The sequence below is a fragment of the Mastomys coucha genome, unplaced genomic scaffold, assembly GCF_008632895.1.
Source record: "Mastomys coucha isolate ucsf_1 unplaced genomic scaffold, UCSF_Mcou_1 pScaffold13, whole genome shotgun sequence".
NCBI classification, from domain to species: Eukaryota; Metazoa; Chordata; class Mammalia; order Rodentia; family Muridae; genus Mastomys; species Mastomys coucha.
In genome coordinates, this window is record NW_022196895.1 from 45,806,148 (window position 1) to 45,818,679 (window position 12,532).

General features: G+C 36.2%; 1 protein-coding gene across 6 annotated transcripts in view; it reads left to right on the forward strand.

Moving 5' to 3' along the window:
- Dmxl1 (Dmx like 1) overlaps nt 1-12,532 on the forward strand; it is a 149,269-nt gene that overhangs the window by 44,591 nt on the left and 92,146 nt on the right. For all 6 annotated transcript variants that reach the window (XM_031365659.1, XM_031365654.1, XM_031365655.1 and 3 more), the window contains exons 16-19: nt 1,186-1,305; nt 1,875-2,096; nt 6,825-8,507; nt 9,717-9,824. In XM_031365659.1, coding sequence (XP_031221519.1) covers nt 1,186-1,305; nt 1,875-2,096; nt 6,825-8,507; nt 9,717-9,824 — 2,133 coding nt within the window. The remainder of the gene's footprint in view (nt 1-1,185; nt 1,306-1,874; nt 2,097-6,824; nt 8,508-9,716; nt 9,825-12,532) is intronic.

The following is a 12,532-nucleotide window of genomic DNA, read 5'->3' on the forward strand; positions in this document are numbered from 1 at the left end:
TTGTCTTTTTACCCTGATAGTGTATCTTCACATGATCATTTCTGTTTGTGAGACTTTCCATTGAAGTTCTTATTTAATCCATTATGTTTTTCATTTCCATCATCTTTTTTATTTGGATTCTCCTCAATTTTTTATCTCTTTATTAAATTCTATTTTTATATCTCCTATTAACTTCATTATTTCATGCTGCCGTTTGTATTGTCTTGGGAAGTATTCAAGTAATTGACTTGTTTTACCCTATTCATAAACATCCTTTTGAGTTCTGCAATGGAATTTCATGTAAATCATTTTAATCGGGGTCATTAATATGGGATTCATAATTTTTAGAGGAGGCAAGTTGTCTTGGTTCTTTGTGTTACTTCTGTTTTGCTCTGGGATCTGCCCTTCTGGGATTAGATTGTTGCTTAAGATTTGCTGCTGTTTCTGTTCTTTTAAATTGTGTTTTTCTTTCAGTAAATGCGTTTGCAGTGTTGAGGAGAGACTAATAATGATCTGTTGGTTTTGTGATAATTTCAGGAAGATGCATTTAATTACTCATTTCAGCAACTTTTGTGCTATTTACACTGTATAATGTGAACCAAGAAGTTTTCCTTCTCTTTTGTTGTTTGTTATTTCTTGTCTGTGCGTGTGTATGCATACTTGTGTAAATGCAGGCGTGGGGATGCCAGGCTGCATGCGTGTGGATGTCAAATTCAGTTCTTGCCTTCCCTCTTTTAGATGGGGTCTCACTTGTTTTTTTTCTGCTAAAGCCTTACATACTTTAGGCTAATGGGAACCTACATGTGTGCTAGCACATCGTGTCATCAGGCTTGTATGGCAAACACAATTTCTAGGCCAGCTAGGACTGACTACCCAGTGAGGTTGGTTTGTCTCTGTCTCCCTCAGTGATTGTGTGTGATATATCAACTGTGAACAGTTCCATAGTAATGACTATAAATAGGAATTTTAAGGTAAAAAAATGTTCAAATTCAACATTTAAAATTTAGATCTTGGAAATGAAACTTACATATAGCATGCATATTATTAAAATTTCAAATTAATGCAAATTCATGTGCTAATGATGAATTCTATAATACTGCTTTGCATTTTAAAGTTTCTTTCTATAAAAAAACTATTTTAACTTCATATATTAAGTATATCATCTCGTCCATCTGTCTTAATGAAAAATATTCCTGATGTCAACAGACAGTTCACGTAACGGATTTTCTGAAAAGTTCTACCTGGTTGTGATAGAGTGTACTCAAGACAACCGTTCACTGTTACGCATGTGGGATTTACACTTAAAGTCGATTCCTGTCTCACTGGGTAAGTGTACTTTGTTTTTTTGTATATTCAAGTAGACCTGCATTTCAACAAAGTATACATACACAAGAGGAAAACTTTACGCCTCTTTTTTTTTTTTAAAGAAATTCATTTTTACTTCATTACATCGCTCACAAAATCCTACATATAATTAACTAAAAAATGATTTTACAAACCATATATATTCTTATCAGTAATATTAATGTTAGTGTTATATATTAATTATACAAAGTAAGGGTTTATTATTACCTTTTCATGTATGTGTATAGTTACTTGATCATATCCTTCCTTTTCCCCTTTCTTCCTCCTCCTCCTATTATCTTTTTGTGAACCTTTCTTCCTTCCCATTGTTTATAGAGTTGAGTTTTGAAACCATTTTTATTTACTGCTGATAATTATAGTTTAATTAGAATACCAGAAGTAAAGCAAATTTCTTTCTTTCTATAAATAGTCAACAGTGTGTCTACAGTGTTATCTTTTATATTTCAGCTATTTATTTAAAAGTAGCAATTACAATACTTATTCATAAAGGATTCCCTCCCAGATTTTGGTTTTGGTTTTTTGTTTTATAGATGAAAGAATAGACACAAAAACATCAGAAGCTAGTTGGCTACCAGAAGAACATTCTTCTTCTTCTCCAGAGAAGATTGTCTCTCCATTTTCACAGAAATTCCAGGCTTGCAGAGCTAATCTCCAGAGTACCAGCAAGTTGTCTCTTTTTTCTGAAATGGTGTACAGCAAAGAGTTGGATTTGCCAGAAGGAGTTGAGATAATAAGTGTAAAGCCTTCAGCAGGTTTGTAAAATTTACTAAAAGAGACTAATCCAACTTTGTAAGCCATGAATACTTACCAGTGTTTTTAAAAGTAAATACTATACCGCACACTGAAGTACATACAAAGAAGTATGTACTTCGAATGTACATTAAAGACTATGTTTTTAGGTTATATGACATTTGTCAGCGAACTCTATTTACTTTTCTTACTGCTTTGAGTAAATACCCAAAAAAGCAACCTAACAAAGGTTTATTTTGGCTCATAGTTCCAAGGTATAGACTATCATGGCAGGAACTTGAACTAGCTGGTCACAGGAAACAGAGAACCATACGAACATGGATGCTGGTGCTCAGCAGTTTATTCTTGTGTTATTTACTTTTCTATTGCCATAATAGAACACTATTGATCAAGGTAGCTTATCATAGGAAGCATTTAATTATGCTTAACATTTTAGAGAATTAAGAGCTTTTCATAGCAGGGTGGCAGGACAGTAGGGCAGCAAGCAGCAGCTTGCCTAGAGCAGCAACTGAGAATTCACAACTTGAACAGTAGGAACCAAAGAGCACACTGGGACTGGCCCAAGTTGTAGAAAACCATACAGCCTCACCTTCTGTGACACTTTCTCCAGCACAGCTACTCTCCTTCTAGTCCTTACCAAACAGTTCTACCAGCTGGGAACCAAGAATTCAAATATTGGAGCTTCCATGAGCCTTTGTCATTCAAACCACCACAGTCTTTTGTTCAGTCCAAGAACCAGCCCAGGGATTGTTTTCCAGGTTTAGAATGGGTCCTTCCACTTCTGTAAATCGGAACCTAAAAGCTCCCTCAGAAATTTGCCTAGACCTTTGTTTCCATGGTGACTGTAAATCCCTGCAAGTTGACAGAACTATCACATTAGACAAATTGAAAGTTTGTAAGTGGTAACAAACATTACCTCATTTGCCAGCTATTTTAATATTTATAGTAGTTTCTGGAGCCATGTGCTAAGATAGACAGCTCAAGGTTCCTGAATCATCACCTTTATTCTGAGGCATCATTGAGACTGCATTTTGAGAATGCAATCCATGGACCAAGAGCAGCAGCATCCTATGAACTTGGTAGAAATAAACTTACTGGTTTGTGCACAGTGGCTTAGTGTCCAGTGATTTTTTTTTTTTTTTTTTTTGGTTTTTCGAGACAGGGTTTCTCTGTGTAGCCCTGGCTGTCCTGGAACTCACTCTGTAGACCAGGCTGCCCTCGAACTCAGAAATCCACCTGCCTCTGCCTCCCAAGTGCTGGGATCAAAGGCATGCGCCACCACCGCCCGGCTGTCCAGTGATCTTATCTAATAAGCATTCTAGGTATTTGATCATCATGTGTCAATAATATAAAACAAAATACAAAGTCTATTTTTGGACTGCCTATAAACAGGAGTATCTCAAAGTGGTCTTAAATTCTCCAACTCATTCCTTTTATTCAGCCTCCCAAGTGCAGGGACTATAGTCATCCCAAACTATTCTCAGTCGCCTGTTTATTAATAATCATATTCTTATGAAAATGTGGCACTTCAGCACAAACACTAGGTTACAAACTAGCAAGTCTGATGTAAGTAACAAGTACTACGGTGACTTTTGTGTTTACAGGTATAGAGTCAGTGTGCTAATGTTCTAAAACAGTGGTTATCAATCTTTCTAATGCTTCAACCCTTTAATTCAGTTCCTCATATTGTGGTTATCCCAACCGTAAAATTTCATTGCTAATTCATTACTGTAATCTTGTTACTGTTATGAATTGTAATCTGTTTTCTGATGATTTTTTTGGCAACCCCTGTGAAAGGGTCATTTAACTCCCAAAGGGGTTCTGACCCACAGATTGAGAACTACTGCTCTGAGGCTACCACTACAGTATCCATGGTTCTAGTCATTTAAGTATCTATTTGGTTTTGTTTGTTTGCTTGCTTGCTTGTTTTTGCTACTTCTCATTCCTTTGACTGATTGCTTAAAATACAAACTTTTTTTCTGTTTCCCAAATGTTATCAGGTATTTAATCTTTTGTGAAAGGTGAAATTTTAGGAATTGGGTTGCTAACGATATTCTAACTAATTTTTATATTCTGCTTCTCTATATTAAAGCATCAGTGTAAGGAAGATCAAAACTAGAAAAAGAATAGCTTTAGTATTGACATACTTCTGTTACTCTCCAGGACAGTAGGTCTTCATGGTTGAACTCCAGTTAAAGTAAAATAGCAACAGAGAGAAATCAAAGATACTTATCATTGACAGTTTTTTTGGCTCAATTTAGAAGTTATGTGGGAAACAGGTATTTGTTTTATTTCATAAAAGCGGCATGTAGTCAAATATGGTTTATTCCTATAATTCCCACAGCTGGAAGGCAAAGGTAGACTTGCTGCAAGTTCAGTGCTAGCCTGGTCTACGTAGCCAATTCCAGGCCCTCTTGTGTTATATGAGGCCATATTAAAAAATAAAAAAGTTTAGGGAGCATATGGTGAAAGCTTTTTTTAGTGTGAGATTTATTTATTTATTTATTTAATTCTCTTGGAAAGGATTAAAAATTTTTTATTCAGTTTAAAGGAATTGACAATGACCTTAAAGGAATTGTAATGTTACATTTGGTTAAGGCTTTAAAATAATATTAGTTAAGATGAAATGTGCTCTAAAATATGTAGAGGCTTATGGGATGGTTCAGTGGATAAAGGTGTTTTAGGTCTGACAATCGGAGTTAATCTACTGTTAATCCCAGAACCCATATTCAGCACCTTTCCTTGGTCACTTTGTGTCTTTTTTTAATTATGCATATATGTGTGGGGTATGTGCATGTGAATGCAGGTATCTATGAAAGGCAGCCTGATTCTTCTTAATTTGGTTGCTGAGAATCAAACTTAGGCCATTTGGAAGAGCAGTATGACCTCTCTTACCTGCTGAACTGTCTCTCCAGCTTCCCACCTTTACTTTTTGAGGCAAGGTCTTTCACTGAACCTAAAGCTCAAAAATTTAGCTAGGCAGATCAGCCAGACTACCTCTTTCTCCCCTCTCACTTCTATTCTACAGGGCTAAGGAGCTGCTATTCCCAGCTTTTCTTTTTATATCCTTTTTATGCTTGATAATTTCCTGCATGTACAATGAAATATGATCTTATATAACTTATTTCCCTCCTTAAATTCCATTTATATGCACTTCTAACTATGTCTCTTTTTTAATAACCCATTTAGTCTAGTTAGTGCTGCCCATATATGCACACATATGAACATTGAAATCCTATCAAGACCACATCTGTCCTTCAGAAATGTAACCAATTACCCATAGCTCCTTAGTAAGAGTAGTACCTAAATACTGTCTACCCACCTATGCCAGAATTTCGACTGTTTTGATTTTGTGCAAGTAAGAGGTGATTTTGTTCGTAAGTGTGATAGCCGTGTCATATCCAGAAGATAGCATTTCACAAAACTCCCCCTCCTCCCACTGACTCTTAGATTCTTTCTGCCTTCCTTTCAGTGATGTTTCAGAAGCTGAGAAGAGGGGACTTGATAGAAATATCTTATTTAGGACTGAGCACTCAGTCTCTTTTAATTAGCATTTGGACCAGTTGTGTGTCTTTCCATTGACTGCTGCCCACTGCAAAAAGAGGTGTCTCTGGCCAAGGCTCAGAGTAACCTAGCTGAACAAAGATTTAATCGCATGACTACCTAATAAAATAATAGTAGCAGATACTACCCATGATAATTGCAGGAGGAGGGGGTTGTAATATAAAACTAGCAGGATGAAAGCTGTGAAATGTTATTCTTTTGGGCAAGGCAATTTTTGGCAATTGTAGGTGCCTGCACAGGGTCTGTATATAAATGAGTCTGTCATCAAGTCAAGCACGGATGGAGGAGGGACTATTTGCTACTGATAGATTCAGAAAGGGGATATCATTGCCTTCAAGGGCTCCAGTGGTAAGTCTAATCCACTAGTGACATAGATGGCTTTCTTTAAGCTAGATGGGTCAAAAAACAAAATTGAAAGCTGTGAGCCTAGGAAAGGCACTGATAAATGTGAGTGGGGAGTAGGCGGTAGTGATGGAGACAAGAGAAGGTGAGGAGTGAGAAGGAGAGAATCAATGTATTATGGTACAAGCATACAATTTATCAAATAGTAAATTAATAAAAAAGGAAAAAAGAACTAAACTGTAAAGTGACCATTTGCTACTTAGATAAGCATCGACAGTCATACTGTTTCTCTCTGTGTCTGTCTGCCTGCCTCTCTGTCTCTGTCTCTGTCTCTCTGAGTGCATGTGTGTGTGTGTTTAAACACATATGTCAGGACAACTTAAGGAAGTTGATTCTTTTCTTCTATCATGTCTGTTCTGAGAATTAAATTCAGATTGTCAGGCTTGGCAGCAAGTATTCTTACTTACTGTGTCATCTTGCCAGTCCTGTAGTATATAGCTTATTGGTATCATTAAAAGCCTGGTTGTTAGCATCTCATGTTTTTTAACATGTTTTCAGCAAAACAGCTCAAATTTTTAATACATAGAAAATATAAGTAAGCCAGGCAGTAGTGGCACATGATTTTAATCCCAGCACTTAGGAGGCAGAAGTAGGTGAGTCTCTGAGTTTGAGAACAAACTGGTCTACAGAGTGCATTCCAGGATAATCAAAGTTATACACAGAAACCCTGTATCAGCAAGCAAGCAAACAAACAAACAAAACCAAAAAAACAGACAAAAAAAAGTAATTACCAGATTTTTTTTAACGCTTCATTTTCTTTCTAGGACATCTGAGTTCATCTTCCATATATCCTGTTTGCAGTGCTCCTTATTTATTGGCAACTTCGTGCTCAGATGATAAAGTGAGATTTTGGCGATGCAGAGTAACAAATGGAGAATCAGCTACATCAAAGAATGGAAAAATAGATCTTGTGTATGTTTGGGAAGAATGGCCATTACTCATTGAAGATGGACTTCAGAGCAATAGTAGTATAACTGTACCTGGTAGGCCTGTAGAAGTGAGCTGTGCACATACAAATCGTTTAGCAGTAGCTTATAAACAGCCCACTTGTAATAGTAGGTCTCAGGAATTTGTGATGCATGTAAGTATCTTTGAGTGTGAGTCTACAGGAGGTTCATGTTGGATCCTTGAGCAGACAATTCATTTAGATGAGTTAAGTACAGTGTTGGATTCTGGAATTAGTATTGATAGCAATTTAGTGGCTTATAATAAACAGGAGACATATTTAGTCAGTAAAGAAAGTATTACATCAAACACAAAACATTTGGTTCACTTAGATTGGATGTCTAGAGAAGATGGTTCTCATATCTTAACCGTAGGAATTGGCTCAAAACTTTTTATGTATGGACCCATGGCTGGCAAGGTACAAGATCAGACTGGGAAGGAAAACCAGGCATTTCCTCTCTGGGACAGTACTAAAATCGTACCTCTTTCTAAATTTGTACTGTTACGAAGTGTGGACTTGGTTTCTTCTGTAGAAGGTGCCCCACCTTTTCCTGTTTCATTATCATGGGTGAGGGATGGCATCCTTGTGGTAGGAATGGATTGTGAAATGCACGTATATTCCCAATGGCAGCCATCTTATAAACAAGAACCTGTTCTATCAGATTCATACAATGGAAGCACTCCATCTATACTAAGTTTAATAAAACAAAGTAACTCAGCAAGTTCTGGGCTACATCCTCCTAAGAAAACTCTGACTCGATCCATGACCAGTCTTGCACAGAAAATCTGTGGAAAGAAAAGTACATTTGACCCTTCAGTGGATATGGAAGATTCTGGTCTTTTTGAAGCAGCTCATGTACTCTCTCCAACTTTACCTCAGTACCATCCCCTGCAGCTTTTGGAACTCATGGATCTTGGCAAAGTCCGGAGAGCCAAGGCCATCTTGTCACATCTTGTCAAGTGCATTGCTGGGGAAGTTGTGGCTCTGAATGAAACTGAATCCAATCATGAACGCCGCCTTAGATCTCTCACCATCAGTGCTAGTGGAAGCACCACCAGAGACCCCCAGGCATTCAACAAAGCTGAAAACAGAGACTACACAGAGATAGACTCTGTCCCTCCACTCCCTTTATATGCCTTACTTGCAGCAGATGATGACAGCTGTTACTCACCTTTGGAAAACACTAGGACTGAAAGTTCCTTAAAGAAATCAAAACAGTTATCAACGGAAAGTTATGATGAGCTTTTTCAGACTTCAGTTCTGATGTCTGATCATCACATGCTAGAGACAGATGAAGAAAATATACAGCCTAGAGTTGTTGACCTTTCACAATACAGCCCAACTTACTTTGGTCCTGAGCATGCTCAGGTTCTTTCTGGCCATTTACTTCATTCTAGTTTACCAGGGCTCACCAGGATGGAACAGATGTCTTTGATGGCCTTAGCAGATACAATTGCAACTACAAGCACTGATATTGGAGAAAGTAGAGACAGAAGTCAAGGTAAAAAGTAAATTCTATACAAGATGGGAAGAAAAAAGATAGTTTTACTTATTTTTGTAGGGTATGATCTTACATAAAATGATATTATGATGCCTTTTCAAAAAGCTAGTATAAAAAAATTGCTTTTTACAACAGTTTTAACTCTGATAAATAGTTTAGTTTGTACAGTATAGTACTGTGAGGAAGTACACAGACTTATAATAGTCATCATTAATGATCTGCTTACCACAAAAGATCCGGCCGAATCCCTATGAGTTTAGCAAAAGTACATATTTTTAAATAGCAGAATTTAAGTTTTTGTTTTTTTCCTTCTGTGGGAATAATCCACTGTAAAAATTTACAGAGTGATTAAGGATTTTTCAACAATTACCATTATTATGTACTCCTACCTAGAATAACAAATATAAACACAGCAAAATGAGATCTTTTCATCACTTTGAGAGTGTTTTTTTAAATGTAAGGTATAAACCAATTTAAATGGAAAGTTTCCATTATATCTCAAAGCTTGAAATTAATGAGTCTATTATTTTAAACCAAATATTGGTTAGTAGGATTTGCCATTAAACTTGGCAAAAAAACAAAAAAAAAAGGATTCAATTTGACACAAAAGCTTAAAAGTTTAAGAAAAATTAGTTTACACTTTGAGGGCATTAGTAGTAGTTACTAATTTTATGTGACTATGTTATGGGTAATTTAATATGTTTAATATGAGTATATTGTTATTTTTAATCATTTAAAGTAAAAATCAGGACCCAATTTTCATACTGTTAGAATAAAACTATTTCTTCCAGTTTTACAGCTGAATTCTGGGATGCAGATATGATTTGAATCCATATAGTAAATAACATAGCACAGAAAACATAAACTCCTTAAAAATATAAGATTGAGATCAAAGACAGTCAGATTATAAAGAATGTTAATAGACTTTAAATCAATTTATTCTCTTCTTTATTTAACTATTTATTTAGCCATGCTGTTTTCCCTATAATGTAAAAATTGTTTAGTAAAAGGAAATATTAGAAAATATTTTAGAGCAGCAAACTTTTTGCCAGTTTAAGGATGTTTTGTTCTTATGTGTGGTATTTGTGACTTATGCTGATTTTATACATTTTTTAGTATTTTATGCTTTAGTATTTTATGATCTTTTAATATTGTTTTTGCTTACAATTTTTTTAAAGGACAAGTAAACTTTTTTTTTTCTGATCATAGGTGGAGAAACTCTAGATGAGTGTGGATTAAAGTTTCTTTTGGCTGTTAGACTCCACACCTTTCTTACAACTTCCCTTCCAGCCTACCGAGCTCAACTCCTTCACCAAGGTGATTTTGATAATCTAAATTTACACTTTCCTTTAGATTTTGAATTATTACCTATGTTTTCTGAATATTTCCTGGTAATTCATATTTCTTATGATTAATGTCTTTGGATCGTTTACTGACTTTTTTATCTACTAATATATTTTTCTCACATAGTGTATCCTGATTACATTTTTTCCTCATTCTATTATTTCCAATTCCTCCCCACTGCACCCCCAATCTGGATCTACCCCTTTTCTGTCTCTCAGAAAACAAAAACAGGCTTCTAAGTGATTATACAATACAGTACAATATAACAGATAAGATGAAATATAACACATTTGAATAAGACAAAGCAAAGTGAAGTAAAGAAGAAATTGCATAAGGAGATATAGCTGCAGAGACCCACCCATTTACATAATCAGAAATCTCATAAAAACACTAAACTGAAAGCCATTCATAACCAGAGGGTTTAAAATAAAAGTGAAAAAGATAAAAAATTTTTAAAAAGTAATAAGGCCCCAACATGACATTATGAGACACAGAACCGCCAAAGATATAATTGAGTTCATTTTCTATTGAACATCTACTGCTGGGCATGCAACCTACCCTCCAGAATCATTTGTTTTCCTAGTGAGATGCCTTTGGAGGATACTAAGTTTTCATTTGCAAGTGGTTATCAATTAGAGATGGCTTCTGGATTAGGGATGGGGGTATGTGTCCTCTTCTCCTTTCAGCTCTAGGACCCAATCTAGTACAGACTCATGCAGGCCCTGTGCATGCTGCCTCAGGTTCTGTGAGTTCATATGTGTGTTGATCCTGTTAATTTAGAGGGCTTTGTTTTCTATCCTCCAACCTTTCTGGCTCATACACTTTTTCTTCCTCCTTTTCAACAGGGTGCCCTGACCCTTGAGGGTTTGATAGAGACACCTGGTTTAGAGCTGAGTTGTTTTAAGGTCACATATTCTGCATAATGTTTGGCTGTGGGTATCTGTTTGTATCTGCTGCTGGAGGAAGCTTCTCTGATAACTGAGCAAGGCACTTATCTATACTGGAATGTTATTGGAAGTTATTTATTGCTACATTCTTTTAGTAAAATATTAGTATTTGGTTTCACCCTAGGTCCCCATGCTATGTAGTCTCAGGTTCTTGGCCACCTAATCAGTGTCGGGTATCAGTTCCATCTCATGGAGTAAGGAGGGCCTTAAGTCAAATCAGATATTGGTTGCTTACTCCTGTAAGCTTTGTGACACTATTACTCAGTATATCTTGGAGGCAGGACACTATTGTAGATCATCAGGTTTGTAGTTGGGTTAGTGTTTATGTTTCTTCTTTGGTAGCATGCAGAGTACTTTTCTATACCAAAGACACTAATATCTAGGGGTGAATGCTCTAGTTAAGTGCTAGTTTAACTTTTCCATGTTCAGTAGTTAGGTAGGTGTTGTCTTCTGCAGTGCCATCTGTTTGTTGCAGTGCCATCTGTTTGTTGAGATCAGCTTATAGTCTTGGCATCAGTATGGGATTGAGGATTCCCCTTTGACTAACAGCCCAATTAGATATAGCCCAGTCCCAATACTGGAAGCTTAATTTTGTGGCAAGAGATTTCCAGTTGAGACTCTGTCTCTCCATTATTTTATTTCATTTAGATCATACTACTCAACGCCACACACTCTTTTTGAGTGTAATTACCTATTTTTCTTGAGGAGCTTTCAGATGTGCTGGTAGTATGAAATCTCTCCAAATTTTTTAGGTTAGAACTTAGTGTTGTGAACTTGCCTCTTAGAACCACCTTTGTGTCTCATAAATTTAGGTATGTTGTGTGTTCATTTTTGTTCAATTCTAGAAAGTCTTTTATTCTTTTTCTTAAGTCCTGTCTTGGTGCATTTTTCATTCAGTAGTGAGTTGTTCATTTTCTACGAGTTTCTAAGTTCTCTGTTGTTTTTGATAACCACCTTTAAACGATGGTAGTAAGCCAGGCAGTGGTGGCGCATGCCTTTAATCCCAGCACTTGGGAGGCAGAGGCAGGTGGATTTCTGAGTTCAAGGCCAGCCTGGTCTACAGAGTGAGTTCCAGGACAGCCAGGGCTATACAGAGAAACCCTGTCTCGAAAAACCAAAAAAAAAAAAGAAAAGAAAAGAAAAAAAAAATTGATGGTAGTTAAGATAGGATGCAAAGTATTTCAATTTTCTTGTACATGTTGACATTTGCTTTGTGTTTGAGTATGTTGTCAATTTTGGAGAAAGTTCCATGAGATGCTGATTGGAAAGTGTATTGTTATGTGTTTGGGTGATATGTTGTGTAAATACCTGTTTGGTCCATTTGGTTTATAACATTAGTTAGCTCCAGCATTTCTGTTTGATTTTTGTCTAGATGACCTGTGTATTATTAAGAGTGAGATTAAGCCTTCTGTCAGTATGTGAGAGTCGGTACGTGATTTAAGCTGTGTGTCTTTTATAAATTTGGGTACCCTTGTGTTTGATGCATTGATGTTAAGAATTGCACCATCTTCCTGGTAGGTTTTTCCTTTGACTATTGTAGTGTCTTTCCCTATCTCTTCTGATTAGTTTTGATTTGAAGTCTTATTTTGTCAGGTATTAAAATGACTACACAAGCTTGCTTCTTATGTCCCTTTGCTTAGAATATCTTTTTCTATCCTTTTATCCTTTGGTGATGTTAAGGTGTACTTCTTGGATTTAGTAGAAGGGTAGATACTATTATTGTATCCATTCTGT